Genomic DNA, 17,582 nt, shown 5'->3' with positions numbered 1-17,582 from the left:
CTACTTTGGACACATTGTCCAGAGAGAACAGTCGCTGGAGAAGGTTGTCATGCTGTGTAAGGTGGAGGGTCAGAGAAAAAGAGGAAGACCCCCAACGAGATGGATCAGCCAGGTAGCATCATTGATGGTGTCAAGTGTGGCAGCTATAGTGAGGTTGGCCCAGGATCGGACATTGTTTTGTTCTGCTGTGCATGGGGTCACTATGAGTCTGTTCTGACTTGATGGCACCTGACAACAGTAACAACAACTTACAACAGAGTCCTTGGGTTGTGTGAAAGATCAATATTTTAGGCTGTGAGCTGAGTTGATTTCAACTCATTGGGAGCTCAGGTGTGTCTGAATAGAACTGTGCTCCATGGGATTTATTATGACTGGTATTTCAGAAATAGATTGCCTGTCCTTTCTTTCAAGGTGCCTCTGAATCACCTTGAACCTCCAAGTCTTTGACTAGCAAATTAAAGCAAGAGTTGTTTGGTTTGTGTAATGAGTTTTAAGACAATAGGAAAGAGAGATTTCTGGTTTATGATTGGCCTCTGTCCAGTGTATCCTACAAACCATTAACCATTATTCCTACTAGGAACATTCTCTCTACTGCATGAAGTCCAAGGGACATCTCCCAACACACAGATCTTGCTTGTGCACTCTTCCACCCATAGTCTTTGTAACTGTCACCGAATTTTTTTTTTTTCCTGATGGGCCTGCATAAGAGAAAGTGGAGGGGTGGGGGGGAGATGCTTGTAGGATTCAGTGATTAGTTATTATTAATAGGCTAATGGTGATTGTAAAAACTTGGACTCTATGGTTTGGATGGTTTTGCTGTCCTGCTGGTTACAAAATGAGCCATCTCAGAAGCAGGAAAGGAGGATGTCATTACCATGAAGAGAAAAGAACCAAGAGTGAAGCGTGTCCTTTGGTTACTGAGATCTCTGAGTGTTGAACCTCCTTCACTCAGGAGACAGAAAGCTGTGACACCAGAGGAGTGGCAACGGGGACACAGCAATAGAACCAAGAGCCAGAGCACAAGAGAGCACGGTGGATTTCCCAGCCCATGTGGCAAATAGAGCTGATCTTTGGTAGCGTAGTGGTTACGAATCGGGCTGCGAGCCGCAAGGTCAGCAGTTCAAAACTACCAGCAGTTCCGCGGGAGAAAGATGAGGCGGTCTGCCCCCGTAAAGATTTACAGCCTCAGAAACCCTGTGTGGGGTCACTATGAGTCGGAACCGACTCCACGGTACGCAACAACAACAACAACTCTCTAGCAAGAGGCTCATTTATGGAGTAGGGTTCCTCCAGGCATTTATTATAAGAAGCCAGGTTTGCCTACCCAAGGAGCTAGAGCTGAGTACATTGGAGCTTTGTGACATTAACTTAGCAGGGCAGAGGCCAGGCTGAGAGCCAGAGAGAGACCTGCATGCAAACAGAGCTAAGAAACAGCTGTCCTTACCAAAGAACTGTGTCCTGAGCATTTCTGATCTTGAACTATAATCCGTTAACTTCTCTAATAAATCCCATAATTGTATTGTCTGAGTTCTGTGTGGCCTTTGCAATGAATTATCAAAGCCAGCTGAGAAGTACAGTACTGCAAGGGCAACAGTTAGTGTTAGAATTTGTGAGGAAAGAAAAAGGGTGGAGGCATGTCTAGACTCCACTTCGTATGAATTGGTCAAGGACTGATGCTGATAGTGATTTATCTCCATCCCCTTGTGAATTCAGAGGAAGTCAGGTCCCCTTCACATCCATGCTGGTTTTTTACAACACTGCAAACTCTCCATCAACAAAACTTCCTCTTCACACAAAGAGCCTTAGGACCATCAAAGCACTCAGGTATTCTTCCTGGGAGGTGAAGAGGAATATGTTTTGTATCCTGCTGATGTAATCAAGAACAGGATGTTGCTGGGGAGTCTCCCAAAATCATCTTCTATGAATGGAGAGCCAAAGATGATTAACATTTTAAAACATGGCATCTGTCAAATCCTTCTAACCCCCTAACTACTGAAGTACATGAATAAAAGTACATTTTTAACGTGGGTCACGGAAAACATTCTCAGAAAATATCCATCCAAGAGCTATCTCAGTCAACAGTTGTCAAAAATCCTTACAATATAATCTCATTGAGCAAAGAGTCATTGGGTTTATTTTGTTAACTTGAATTCAGAATTGTCAAATAATACTGTCCCAAAGTACAATTTAAGCAAATCTCTGACCTAAACATTAATATTATTTTGGACTAGAAAATCTTTCCAAACATTAGTTGGATTGAAAACAATAACTTTTAAAATTATATATTAGAGGTATTATGCAGATGCATTTCAGTATTGGTAAAACAAAGGAGGTACTAGTCCTTGTCAGTTTTAAGTACAGTTATTTATTAACGTAGTATTTTCATATTGTAATCGGGGTAAATGGAAGTAATCTTGTTAACTTTTACAATTCCTTTTTTCTATAAATATGGTTTTAAGCACTGGCTATTTTTGCAATTACTGCTGGTAGCAGGAGCCCTGGTGGTGCTAGAGGACAAACACTGGACTATTACCACACAGTAGGTAGTTCAAACCCAACAGTATCATTGTAGGAGAAAGATGAGACTTTCGGATGCTGTAAAAATGTAGCATCTCAGAAATTCGATATAGGGTCGCTATGAGTTGGAATTGATTTGATGGCAGTGGGTTGATGGGCTGCCATAACCATGATGCATCCTTTCAGACTTGTTAGTATTTGATGAAAGGCAGGGTTCATAACAACAAATTGCTGGCAATTAAAATTTTTATGTGTTTATACAACTTTCAGTACATTTGGCCTCATATGCTTGGTGTGATGCCAGAGGATAAGCACTGGACCTCAAGGTTGGTTTGAACTGAAAGGTTGGTGGACACTGAGTCAGAACTGCCTCGATGGCACTTAACAATAACACACAATTTTGAAGATGCATTAACAACTTCTTTTTAAAATCAGCTCATCAGATTTCAGATCCACCTTATGAACCAGATAGGACATTTCTGTTGGTTTTGAGTTGTCTGTAATATGTTACCAAACTTAGATATGACTTAACTTTCAATTCAAACATCATCTGACCTGTAAATTCACTAGTTTCCAAGAATAGGTCATGACTTTACAGTTGTACTTTGCTCAACACTGGCTATGAGTCTAAGCTCATTCATCTGGCTCCCTTAAGATACAAGTATATGAAATGCCAAAATATATAGGAATAAATACATTATGAAAGTGTTAAATCTTCCCTCTTCTGCTAATTTGTTTTTGGCTTAGAACTATTTCTATCATTTGGTACACAACATCTACTTCACCTGAGGATATTGTCTTTGTCTCTGAAAGAAGAAAGATATAAAAATGTTGTTATAAAGTTTCCAAGATAATGAATTTTCATTCCACGTAGTTTTTAATGAATTTGTTCCAAGATTCTTTTTTTAAATTCACCATTTTATTTAGCCTATACATTTTTCCCCTGAAAAGCTACACCTTATCAATTACAGAAAACAGAACTATCCCCTTGTGAAAATTCTCTTGGGGAGGCAATCAACATCTCATGATTAAACATTTCATAGCTTTGAAGCCCTATTGTTTAAAGCTTGTTTCATCTTTTTGTGTTCTTAATAGATCTATAAATTTGCCTATCTCTCTTCAAGTTGTCTTTCAAGTATTTTGGCCTATAAATTTTCTGTGCTATCTACTTATTTATTAAGAAACTGAATCTTTTCCACCTACCCATAAAAGTAATTTCCTCCTCAAACTTCCATCGTTTCATTGTGTCTCTGCACTTTTTCTTTGTACAATTTAATTTTAAATTCCCAGATAATGTAACATATTATTTGAAGATTCTCTCATAAACTTTCCATATACAGCTTTCACTTTTACGATCTACAGTTTGCTCATTTTGGTGAAATACTGTTGTTGATTCTCTTTAGCTTGTCTTGATCTTTTCTTTTCTTTCTTTTTTTTTAACCCAAGTAGTTGAGAGTGAAACTCCTTGTGGATAAAAGCCCAAAGAAAAGAAGACAGCTCAAAATGTTCCTTGTACAAATTCCAGAAAAAAAGCCACATAACTAAAAAAAGGCTCACTAAGGTTAACCTATTTGAAAATTAAACTTTCAAAAGTGCATTGTGAGGGTACGTAAAGTTTTGATGCTGTCATTTTGTGCTTCCTTCTATGCTTTTAGTTGCTTTTGACAGAAAGCATAGGATGGAAAATGCATAGGATATAACCTTATGGTATTAAATAGTACAGCAACATCAAAAATATTAACTTTTAGCCTTTTTCATGCTATAATAAATATGTACAGTATATACCCTCACCTAACTATCGAAACTCATCTATCCCTGTCCTCTGCTTCACACATTGCCTGTATTCTTTATTTCACTACCACTCCATAGTCTATTCAAACTCCATACCTGACCTAACTCCATACCTTATTCAGACTTCATAATCTTAGTCGTAGGCTATACCATACTCTATATCTTACTCAAATACAGTACCTTGCTTACACTTCATGCCTTCCCACAGTGTCTATTTTACTCATATTTTAGATCTTGACCATTATTCAAATGTATCAATTTTTCTTCGGTCTTCCTTAGTCAGTATCCAGCTTTCACATGCACATGAACATGAACCAGGCACACCTTCGTCCTCAAAGGGTCATCTTTGCTTTTTAAGTCTTTTGTAGCAGATTTGCTCAATTCAGTACATTGCTTGGTGTCTTCACTGCTGCTTCAGTGGGTGTTGACTGTGGATCCAAGTAGAATGAAACCCTTGCTAATTTCAAAATTTCTGCAGTTATCATGATGCTGCCTATTGGTCTAGTTGTGAAGATTTTTTTTTTTTTTTTTGTCTTGTTGAGGTGGAGTCTTTGATCTTCATCAGTAAGTGTTTCTAGTCCTCTTCACTTTCACCAATCAAGATTGTATCATAATTACGGTGTTGGCAAAGAATGCTGAGCATACCATGGACTACCGCAACAAATAATTGTGTCTTAAAAGAAGTACAGGCTGCGTGCTCCTTAGAAACATGACCAGAGTACACAAAAGGACTTCACTTTGCCGTTAGGAACATGTTATCAGGAACATGTTATCAGGGATGAACTGAGTGTGGTTTCTAGACACACAAATTGTTTGTGCCACAAAGTAGGGAAGAAATCATGTGTGCTTTTTTGCCCTGTTTCATCTAGTTGAAATTTCTCTTGAAGCTATCATGAAGTTGTTGTTGTTGTTGATAAAGAAGAAAATCATGCTTGATAAAGCAAAGGGTCAGTGTAAAAGAGGCAGATCCTTTAACAATATGTATTGACACAAACATAGCAATTATGAGGATGGGACAGGACCCTGCAGTGTTTCGTTCTGTTGTACATAGGGTCACTATGAGTCTCAACTGATTCAACGGCACTTCATATCAACAACATATCTTACCCATACTCCATATCTTTATGCTCTCTTTATTGCTTACTCATACATGCTATTTTATTCATACTACCTGCTTTACCCCATCTTACACATATTCCAAATACTTTCCTATGTTCCATACTTCACTCTCACTCTATACCTTACCCATATACCACACTTTACTACATCCAATACCTTACCCAACCTGCTACCTGACTCATACTCCACACTTTACTTATACTTCGTATCTTACTCATATATTTTATCTTACTGACACTCTGTCCTTTACTTTGTCACATTCCTGAAAATTATCCCATTCCTTCATTATTTTTCTTTTGATTATTCTAAGGATATTATCATTTACCAGTTAGAATCATATAACAGTTGTGCAAAATGAATGCCAAATCAAACTTTTTGTTATTTTATTCTACTGATACCAAGTCTCACTTCGTCCAGTGGAACCACTTGGGTCAATATTGTCATCATTTTCTACCTTGGAAATGTTCAGTGGGAAAATATGAGGGATGAACTGAGTGTGATTTCTAGACACACAAATTGTTTGTGCCACAAAGTAGGGAAGAAATCATGTGTGCTTTTTTGCCCTGTTTCATCTAGTTGAAATTTCTCTTGAAGCTATCATAAAGTTGTTGTTGTTGTTGTTAAGTGCCATCAAGTCAATTCCGACCCATAGCAACCCTGTGTGGGGTTTCCAAGGAGCAGCTGCTGAGCTTGAACCACTAACCTTGCAGTTTCAAACGACTATGCAATCTGACACATTAGCCCACAGCGCCACACCAGGACTTCTCCTTAATTCCTGAAAGAATGGCACCAGACCATTTGAGATGGATTATCTAACTTCCTCTAAGTATTTCCTGCAGAAAAGCAAAATTAGAACAATTGAAGCATATGCCCCTATGGGATATATTTTTCAATATATTTCAACTTTTACTATATGTCTAACCTGATACTTTTTTGCTGCAATTAAATTAATGTTCTTTTGCCATAGTAGGCGCACTCTTCAATGAAAAGATAAGCTATAATCTATCACCAAAAAATTGGATTTATGTATTCAAAGACAATTATTTCAGGGTGTCCCAGAACTTTGATGTTTATTGATTTTAGTTGTAGAAAAACTAATTTTATTTAATTTTTAAATTAAAATCTCAGCATTAACAGTATTACAGTTTGCGAGTGTGTACAGTTTAGAGTGGAAGGATGGATAGTTGTGGAGAATATTTGGACTGAAATGTATTTTAGGAGCATATACTATGTAGAAGCCTATTCATGTAACATTCCCTTGTAGTCATATAACAATTTCAATCTTTATTCAAGCCCAACACCCCACGTCATCCCCAGTTCCCCCAGCCAGTACACTGTTTATACCAACTTGATCAGGGAGTCTGTCAATGGCATTTATATATTTTATAATTGCATTCCAGGGATATGATGAACCTTGGAGTAATGTACTGTACTTGGCAGCAACTGCCTAAGCTTTTGGGCACATATGCTTCAAATCTGAGAATATTATAGATATATATAGGAATCTTTGTAGAGATCTCTGAGGCAAGCTGGTATTTAACACAAAAGCAAACCCATTTTGTGCTAAAGCACTTTCCATTAGGCAGTTTGGCGGCTGTTCTATGAGGCAGACTCACTGTGCTCGTCGGACACATTGCGATTAAATGCTGCTTTGTATTCTTCCAAAGATGGGAACAATAAGGACGTTTGTCAAAGGAAAAACTGCAGCAAACGATTTCATGGTGAACATCTGTACTCTGCGGTTCATTGTTTGCAAGAGTTTATTGACTATAATTTTGATGCATATAGGTTTTAAAGAGTATAAACTGCATTTATCTTGGACGCCTATCATTTATTTGAGTCTTGGCTTATTTATTTCCATTTTGGTGGGCACTTTATTTTGGGACTCTGAAGAGATGAAAGAAAAGATGTTTTTGAAAAAGGAAGTTTTAGTCAGCTCTGCAAAATTGATGAGGAAAGACAATGTTTTCACAAAAGGGATTGAGCAATTGAATTGAAAAATGTAGCACAAAGCATATTATATCTTTATGATACTTTTCAGCCATAGAGATCTCACTCAATTTATAAACATTCACCTTCAAACTCTATGCCTATCATACCACATAATGACATTTCTAGAGTGAACTCTTATTGTTGTTGTTAAGTGCCATCATCTTGGTTCTGACACATAGCGACCCTGTATAGCGTTTCCTAGGAATTACCAGTAGGTTTGAACCACTGAACTTGTGGTTAGCAGTCCAGTGCTTATCCTAGAGCGCCACAGCTTTTAATTAGCAAGGTAATTTAGGGGCAGTGGAGTCAGAGACTAATTAATGACTTTTTGACTATGATGTTGAATTAAGTTGCTTTCTTTCATATTATGAATGGATGAGCTACTGTTTGAAGATATGCACTTTCTTTTTTTTTTTTTGCATTTCATAGAGAAATGCAAAAGACAAGCCTACCCAAGATGCTAAATCTGGGTAGCCTTATCGGGTCATTACTAGGCAATTGATGTGTTGTTGTTAAGTGTCACTGAGTTAGTTAAGACTCTTAGCAACCCTATATAAGGTTTCTGAGGTCATAGATCTTTGCAAGAGCAGAAAGCATCTTCTTTCTCCCAAACCATGGCTGGTGGGTTTGAATCACTGATCTTGCGGTTCACACTCCAGTGCTTATCCAACAGAGCCATTATGCTTCCAGGTAACTAATGTGGTCCTGATTTGTTGTCTATTGGCATACCTATGCTACAATCCTGATGCAGCACTGTGGGATAATGTACTTGACCGCAAGATCAGTTTGAACCATAAGGTTGGAGGTTCAAATTCACTAGCCGTTCCTGTGAAACTCTACTCAGGGTTGTTATGAGTTGGAACTGACTTAATGGCACTTAACAACAATCGGCTACCATATAATGTACAAAAGCAAAACCCAAGAAATCCATTCTCATTAAGTCAATTCCAACTCATGGCAACCTTATGTGTTAGAGTATAACTGCCCCGGAGGGTTTTCTTGACCATAATCTTTATAGAAGGTCTTCAGGCCTTCCTCTCTTTGACAGTGCTGTTGGTTAGATTTGATTAGGTTTGATCAACTAACAGTTATTGCTCTTGTTAAGTGCTGTTGACTTGGTTCTGACTCATAGTGACCCTATATAGAATGTCCAAGAAGTGCCTAGTGGCTTGCAGTCCAGGTCTTATCCTACAAAACCATATTAAGTTAGTAGTCAAGTGTAAACCTTTTGCAGACCTACACAAACTACAGCTCCATTAAACAGATGAGAGATAGGCCTTAGAAACTGACCACCTAAAGATATAATAATAGAATTTCTTTCTTTATAGCCATTTTATAATAAAATAGTCAATACAGAGTAGTAACTAAGAATGCCAACTTCAAAATATGACAGATTAGAACTATAATCCCTCAGCACCAAGTCATTTAATCTTTTATGAGTTTGTTTCCTAATTTCTAGAATGATGTCATATTTTATAGAATTCTTGTTAGTTAGTATATTATGTTGTATATAAGAAAAGTACAATGCTGTATAGAATAAACTTTCAATATATACTAGTAGTTGTTATTATATTCTGTCTTGGTTTATTTTACTAAAACACTTGTCTAAGAAAAGCCTGATGGATTAGGTAACAGCTTTATATATTTCTTTCCAGTTTAGTTTATCATCCATCCATCTTTCTACAGAGAAGACTTGAAGAAATTGCATTTGAAAAGATGATTAAAATCTGTTTTTGTGTGTGTTTACTTGTTTTGTGGATGTGTGTTTGTTTGTAGGGTGTACCCTGGCAGAAACTCAAGATGGTTATGTGAATTTCTCCAATTTGACTGTCTTGATCTCTGGATCAAACTGGAACTTCATTTTCACTGTCACTTCTCCTCCAGGTAATTTCAGCACAGGGTGTTATTTTGTTTATTATCTGCTTCCCATGAAAATGTAAAATGTTTTGTGGATAGAAACATCTCAGAAGCACTTGTGATTTTGATTTGGGTTTGGTGATCACATTTACTATATGACTACTTCCTTCTAGTTTTTACTTCAAACTTGTAGACTAAGGAGTCGTCTTACAATGTTTTTAGTTTTTCTTAGTGTCATTCATTAAATTATTTTTCATAATTTACAGTGAGATGGGGCTCTGCTAGAAGGAGATTTACAACAGTTTAAAGTTATAAAAAAGTAGATGGAGAATGAAATAAAATGAAAATAGTAAGAACCATGAACTTCTGTAATCCCTCATAGACAGCCTATTGATTAACAGTATAGACCCTGTGAATTAATTAATGCTGTGGATTAATGCACTGGACTGTCGAGTTGGTTTGAACCACAAGGTCTGCAGTTTAAGTTCACCAGTTGCTCCTCAGAAACCCTATTCAGGGTCACTATAGGTCGATGACACTTAACAACAACAACAACAGACCCTGAGAGTAACTTCTTGTTTCCAAGTGTGTCTATTTCCAGAGTTCGAATTCCTTAGGAAAGTAGCTCTCATTCACACTTGTGGGACAACTAGTGAATTTTCTTAATTCTAACAGACTTCAATACAATGGGCATAACAAGCAGGGAGCCTGTAATCATTTTCACTTATCATCCTCTCCCTAGTATCTTAGAGAAATGACCAAATCATTATTCCTACTATTAAAATACTCTGTAGAAATTGAGGAACTGAGAAGCTAAGTAAACCTGACCAAGCTCCGTATTTTCCAGACCTATGTGGTGCTGTAGGATAAGCACTGTAGGATAAGCTAACAACAAGGTTGGTGGTTCTTACCCACCAATTGCTCCTCTGAAACCCAATAGAATGTCATGATTCAGAACCAACTCTAGTAGACTTAACAACACAAATGTATATATGTAAGGAGCTCTGGTAGCGTAGTGATTATGAATTGGGCTGCTAATCTCACCTTTAGTTCGAAACTACCAGCTGTTCTGTGGGAGAAAGATGAGGCTTTCTGCTCCCGTAAAGATTTACAGCCTTGTAAATCCTGTACTGGTATGGTGCTGTGGGTTACTGCGCCAGACTGCAAAGCAGCTCGAACTGCATGGTTGGCAGTTCAAGCTCACCAGCTGTTCCTTGGAAACTCTCTATAGGGTCGCTATGGGTCAGAATCAACGGCACTTAAAAAAAAATTATATATATATATATATATATATATATATATATATATATATATATATAATTTTTTTTCTGTTCCTAAAAATGTTTGAGAGCCAATGTTTTCCACCTGGAGGTATAGATTATTTCTCTAGGTTTATAAATGGGTCTCCCTGACTTCAGCCTCTCATCACACCTCCATGAGTTGCTCTTCTGTATCCCATTGTGGTTCAGGTCACTTCTCAGCTCAGAAACCTCCCTTCTACACCTCATTGCCCTCAGAATATGTGCAGTCAAGGGTCTTTTGCCTGACATTGAATGCTCACCAAATTTGTCTCAAATGCTTGCCACCCTTAATCCTTGTGACTCTTCAGCATTGATTTCCTAAATAAAAATTAATATTTGCTCCTTTTCATGGCACTTGTCCAGTCTTAAAAACCCTATGAAGATATTCCCTCCTCTGGGATGTGTTCAGTGGAAAATAACCTTCTAGAGCAATGTATTTGCATTGTTATGCTGATGTGTATCATATTTTGACTTGTATTACAAATATTTGTATCTCTATCTTCATTTACTACTTTGAAGATCTTTTAAGGATAGGACCAGTAACCTATCTGTTTATTTAAAAAAAGAAAAAAAAAAAAAGCACTGAACAATTATTGCAAAATGAATAAAGGAATGAGGACATTTTATTTTTCATTCTCGGAAGTTCAAATAAAATTCATTGTCTCTGGGCTAGATTGAGTTTATTCAGATGCTCATAGAAAACAACTAATTGATAACAAGCCAGCAATTGTGACTCAAGTAAAAGATGTACATTTGGGAGAACACTTTCTAGCTAATTTTGTTATAATAGTTGTGGCGTTGAGTCAGCCAGAAGTGAAGAGATTAAAGTTCTGAATTTGACTTTGAACCAAACTGTCTGGTTCATTCCAAGAAAAGCACAGCAAAAAAAAAAAAAAAAATGATCTTTCTATATTTTAAATAGGATACATATTTTAGAGCATGTAGCTTTTTACACATTCTGCAACAGAGAGCTTTTTTTTTTTTTTTCTCTTTTTCTAATTTGTGGAATGCAAGAAAGAAGGAACATTTACATTGCTGGAGGAGGGTAAGCAGTTCATGGTATTGTGGTTGTTAACTGCCATCAATCAGTTCCAACTCACAGCAACCCTATATAGGGTTTCTGAGGCTATAAATCTTGTGTGGGATCAAAAGCCTCATCTTTCTCCTGAAGAGAAGCTGGTGGGTTTGAACCACTGACCTTGTGGTTCAAAGTCCTGAACTTATAGTACAGAGCCACCACACTCATACTATTAGTTATGAATAAAATAAGAAAATTGGGTAACTCCTCCCTTAATTGTGGATGATCTGGACAGAGTGATTATATGTTGTTGTCAAAATCTTACAGTTTTTCAGAAATATAAATCTCAGTTTTATTATTGCTTTGATTATTCAGTCATTTAATTTAGTAAATTTTGATGCTATAACAGTGTCTGCTATATGCCAGACACTGGTATAAATATAAGGAGCCCTGGGGGCACAATGATTAAGTACTCCACTGCTAACCAGAAGGTAAGCAATTTGAGCCCATGAGCTAGTCTATGGGAGAAAGACCTGATGACCGGTTCCTATGGATTACAGCCTAGGAAACCCAATGGGGCAGTTCTAGTTTATCCTGTTGGGTCATGATGAGTCAGAATCAACTCGAAGGCAGACAAAAAAACAACAATAATTCTAAATGTATTTTATGTATTAGCATATTATTAATTCACATATTATTAAGAGATTATTTTTGGAAATTTCTTTTTTCCAGGCGTCAAGTTTACAGCACGATCCAGGTCATTTGCTGTCTTGCCTGTGATTAAATCCGAGAGGCTGACCATCGTCCTGGCTGCTTCTCTGGGCTCTGCAGTCTCCTGGCTGGCTCTGTGCTGTCTAGTGTGCTGCTGGTTTAAGAAGAGCAAAAGCAGAAGTACATGGTTTTGTCATGTTATTTTTTTAAGTTAAAACATTTGAAAAAAGTCCATCATATATAATAAATTAAGGATTCTTTCTCTTCCCCAGTGAGAAATTTCTATAACTCTGCAACATACAAACCACATAGAGTCAATATTTCCAGCCCCTATAGTAGTGTGACAAGTCTTACCTGATTTAAAATAATATTAGTAATAATAATGTACACTTATGTTGATTGAGTGCTCACTGTGGGTCAGATTCTAAGTACTTGAGTTTAGTCATGTCCCACAGCAAAATTATAAGGTAGGTACTAAATAGTATGTCTCTGTTAAGAGTGTGGGAAGGAGGCACAGAAAGGTTAAGTAGCATGCTAAGGTCAAATGGCCATGAAGAAGCCAGGTAGTATGGCCCTAGATCCCACTGTCTGAAACCCTCTGCTTCACTAGGAGCTTAGTGAACCCTCTGTAAGGTAAATGAAGAGTCGGGGGGAATGTCCTCTTGTACTCTAAGTGTACTTAGTGTTGTTTCTCAAGGGGCATAGAAAGTAAGAATGTGCTTGATCATTTTCCAAGAAACAGCAGATTATCTTCTAGGTTTCAGACAAAGAGAGCTATTGTGGGAAAGAAGTTGTGTCAAAGAGACTTCTTTATATCACTATATTGTTTTTAGAGTGGAAGAGATAAACAGATCCAACATGGGCAAATTTGTTTCTTCCACAAAGCAGCTGGTGCATTCGAACAGCCATCCTGTCAGTTAGCAGCTGAGCACTTAACCATTGAACCACCAGGGCTTGTTGCCTGTACCTGCTACTTAATTTTCTTAAAAATGAACCTATACACTTAAATGTAAGTGGTTTTGATTTTACTCTTAAATAATGTTGTTGTTAAATGACGTGGAGTCTGTTCCTACTCATAACAGCCCTATGTAGGGTTTCCACTGAGTGGCTGGTGTAGTTGAACTGCTGCCCTTGCGGTTATCAGGCCAGTTTTTATCCTACAGTAGCACACCAGGACTTGTCTTAAATAATCAAGTTACTTTCTATGTAGAAGATCATTGATAAAGGACACCTGCAGTTCCTTAGTAATCATTTGAGCACTTTTCTGAGAGGAAGCCAACCACTGTTCACCCTTGGGAAGTCAGTTCCAATCCTAAGCCTCAGAAATCAGACTGGGATAACTTGTGGCTAGAAAGAGACTCTGTTGCTCTTCTTCCTTTACTTTAGGGTCTTTGGGCTACAAATACCAACTTATATCAACCCTATCAGGAACTAGGAGTAGTATTTCCAGTGTTGCCTATTGCTTTGCTGATACGATCCTTCAGGGTGTTAGAAAAATGTGAGGGTCTCATACTGTTAAACACACAATGTTCACACTTATATGTGAAGGAAAGAGAAGCTGCATGTAAGTTTGAGGTTTGGTCTCTGGGTTCCAGTGATCATATAAATCTTGTTTGATCCATCAGAGGGTCATTCAGCAGGTGGTAGGATTATATACTCTGGAAGAGGATCTAGCTGCAGACATGAGAATAATATCCATGAAACAGAGAACAAGAAAGAGTCAATGATCTCACCCCTGCCTCTACCTCTGACCCCTTTTGATGATACCCTAAGGTCAGTGGGAGTCAGAGAAGGGAGGGGTCAAGAGGGCTGCAGTATTTGGAAAGGAAATCTTTCTGATTGTGAAAGAATAACATGTTTGTTCAGAAAATTTGTATTTTTGTCTGTGACATTCTCTATTTATTGAATTTGTTTTCATTTTGTTTTGTTTTAAATCTACTGTAGTCAAGTGGTTCTTACACAGCCGCTGATAACCCTGTCCCCAGATTCCTTAATTCTGAATGAGGTAGAATGGCAACTCTATGTTCTTTCTTCCAGATTCCTTAATTCTGAATGAGGGAAAATGACAACTCTATGTTCTTTCTTGACTTTGGATGAGCATTTTGTCTTGCTAGACTTCAGATTATATAAAAGGAAAATAGGAGGTTGGGACAATCAGTTCTCCAATTTCCATTATAGTTCTAATATTCATGATGTTGTGGCCACATATGAGCCATGTGGCAAGTTTTTTTCCAGACTTAAAGGGTGATATAGGGTATCCGGGGTTCCACTGGTGTTTATCCGACCAGTATGCCCGAACTATTTTTATAATTTAGATTTTTGTTAAATATTTTTCTCCAACTCTGTTCAGGATTTTCTAATGTAATCCCTTTCAGAGCAGTAGGTAATAGTAACTGGACACTATCCAGATATTCTGATCTCAGGATCCTAGAGACTGATGTTCACATGGTCCATGTGTCTTCAATTCTCTTTATTCTTCTTTCCTCTGCAAAATAGTTGTACCTTAGATGGCCACTTACAAGCTTTAAAGACCCCAGTTGCTACTTATCAAAGTAAGATGTTGAACATTGTGTTCTTGGACTATTTTACGCCAATTGACCTTTATTGGATGCACACTCTTGTTTTAAAAGTTAAATCGTGAAGGTGGGGCCTGAGACAAGAAGACAGAGTAAACGGATGCACTGAGTTGTCCCTGTTCCACAAAGATGTGGGAGACAGAGTGGAACAGATACAGGTGATGATCCTGGAACCCTGAGCATCAGAGGATAGGACCTAGTGGTAGATGGATGCTGACTGGGAGAGGAAGCAGAATAGGAGCAGTGATAGGGAAGAAAAACAGGTAGACAGTGAGCTGATGTGGAGTAAAACAGTCATTTTGAGCTTTTGCCAGCAGCTGGTGGGCACAGGACAAGGCTAGAAGCTCACAGCAAGAAGTTACAGTTCTCCTTTTTTCCCATGCCCCTGAGTAGATGGAGACATGGCTGGTCTCCACCCTGGCAAACCCAAAGGCCAGTGGGACCCCTCCTGCACAATTTCTGCTTTGCCTGGGGTCACGTGCCTGCAATAATGCCTCTGTGTAAACCTGCCTTGAACCACTTGAACACAAACTATGTGTTCACACTCATGGTCTCTACATACCCACAAGATCAGTGATGAGTGCTTGAGAGCACACCAATTTACAATCATCAGCTAAATATAAATTTGACACCACAATGTCTCAGCGAAAACAAACAATTTCAGCTTAAACAAAGAAAGCAGACAGAGTGCCTCAAACAAGTGATTAAAATACAGGGCTAAAAAAAATGTAACACCTGAAATGGTATTGGAACTACCTGATAAGGACTTCAAAAGAATGCTAAATAGGCTACCTAAACAGACTGAGAGAATGATTGAGAAAACTACAGATGAAATCAAGGAAAACATAGACAAAACTACAGTAAAAATCAGGAAACCACTTGACATATAATTGAAAAAATGGGAGACAAACAAAATCAGCAATTAGAAAGCCAGAAGATAAACACTAAGACTTCAGAAAGGAAAGGGCAAAGAATAGAAAGGAATCAATGGAAACAAGAATTACTGAGCTTGAAGAATCAGTCATCTACTAGGGGAACAATCAGAAAAAAAGAACGAAAAAATTTGTGAAGAAGGCCTAAGATTTATGTGAGACACTATCATGAGGAATAACTTACTTGTGATGTTGTTGTTGCTGTTGTTAAGTGCCTTCGAGTCGGTTCCGACCCATAGCGACCCTGTACAGGGTTTCCGAGGGTGTAAATCTTTACGGGAGTAGAAAGCCTCATCTTTCTCCCACGGAGCAGCTGGTAGTTTCGAACCACTGACCTTAAGGTTCGCAGCCCGATTCGTAATGTGATAGGAAATCCAAAACAGGAACAGACAAAAACAAAAACAAAGAAACCAATGGAGAATATTGTCCAAGAGTTGTTGGAATAAAACTTCCCTAACATCATGAAAAATGAGAAGATAGCCATTCAAGAAGTTGAACAAACTCCAAACAGGATAGACCTCAAAAGTAAAACACTAAAACATAGTATAATCAAACTTTTCAAAACCAAAGGCAAGGAAAGAATCCTGATAGCAGCACAGAAAAAATGAAGATACCTACAAAGCAGAAAGTGTAAGACTGAACTTTAATTTCTCAGCAGAAATCATACAGGCAATAATACAGTGGAATGACATATATAAAACTCTGAAAGAAAAATGTAGTCAACCAAGAATCATATATCCAACAAAACTGTCCACCAAACATGAGGTGAAATTAAGTCATTTTCGTACAAACAGACATTAAAAGAGTTTGTAGAAACAAGACCAACCTTACAAAAAAAAAATAGTAAAAGGAATTGTTTGGAACAGAGAACCAACAACAACAGACAACAACATGTGACTAACATACATGACAGTATCACCTGGACTCAAGCTTGATATAGGAGTATGCAAAGTAAAACAGAACTGTAAGACTGAAAAGAGAGAAGCAGAGATACAGTTGCAACAACAACAAAAATATAAAGTAAAAGGAGAGAATAATGTAGTTACAGAACTTTCAAATGAAGAGGCAATCAGACCTATTTTAAGATAACTATGTAAATAAGTAATAAATACCTAACAATGACCCTAAAAACTAGACTAAGACTTATTCCCAGCCCTGGCCCAACCCTTACCCCTAACACTAACTCTAGTCCTAACCATAACTGTAATAATAAATGAAGTACTTGAACTTCTGGTGTGGCATTGTGGGATCAGCACTGTAACGGGAACCAAAAGTTCAGCAGTTCAAACTCATCATGTGCTGTTGGAAACGGTATATGGTGTTGCTATGAGTACAACCCATCCAACATCACATAATAACAACAACAGGTCTAGCCAAGACCTAGTCACAGTCCCAACCCTAACCCTTACTCCTATCCACCCCTCCCAAAAAATTAAATAGTAAAAGAATTGTAGGAGAATTTATTAAGATAAATGTATAGTAGTCGCTTTTATTTTCTTCTTTATATCTTTCTATATGCTTCAAATTTCTAAAATTAGCATGTATCACTTTAGAATCAGAATAATTTTACTTGTATTTGATATGAATAATGTTGTTCCATGATTTCTGCGTTCATTTTTTTTTTTTTTTTTTTTTGCATAAGAAGACGAGTGAGTGCCTCTATTGCTGTGACTGGAGTTCAGACGATGTCAGTTTGTATTTGGTCAATTCCTGGAACATTGCATTTTGCCAATGACTTTAGTACAGCTTGAACTTCTTCCTTCAGTGT

General features: G+C 37.6%; 1 protein-coding gene across 1 annotated transcript in view; it reads left to right on the top strand.

Annotated features, from left to right (window-relative positions):
• PKHD1 (polycystic kidney and hepatic disease 1 (autosomal recessive)) overlaps positions 1–17,582 on the top strand; it is a 722,421-nt gene that overhangs the window by 684,072 nt on the left and 20,767 nt on the right. Inside the window, 2 exon segments of the mRNA XM_006835767.1 lie at positions 9,196–9,303; positions 12,328–12,486. Coding sequence (XP_006835830.1) covers positions 9,196–9,303; positions 12,328–12,486 — 267 coding nt within the window.

This window comes from Chrysochloris asiatica, unplaced genomic scaffold (genome assembly GCF_000296735.1).
Source record: "Chrysochloris asiatica unplaced genomic scaffold, ChrAsi1.0 scaffold00019, whole genome shotgun sequence".
Taxonomy (NCBI): domain Eukaryota; kingdom Metazoa; phylum Chordata; class Mammalia; order Afrosoricida; family Chrysochloridae; genus Chrysochloris; species Chrysochloris asiatica.
Note: the sequence above shows the minus strand (reverse complement) of the source record. Positions and strands in the feature narration are given on the sequence as shown.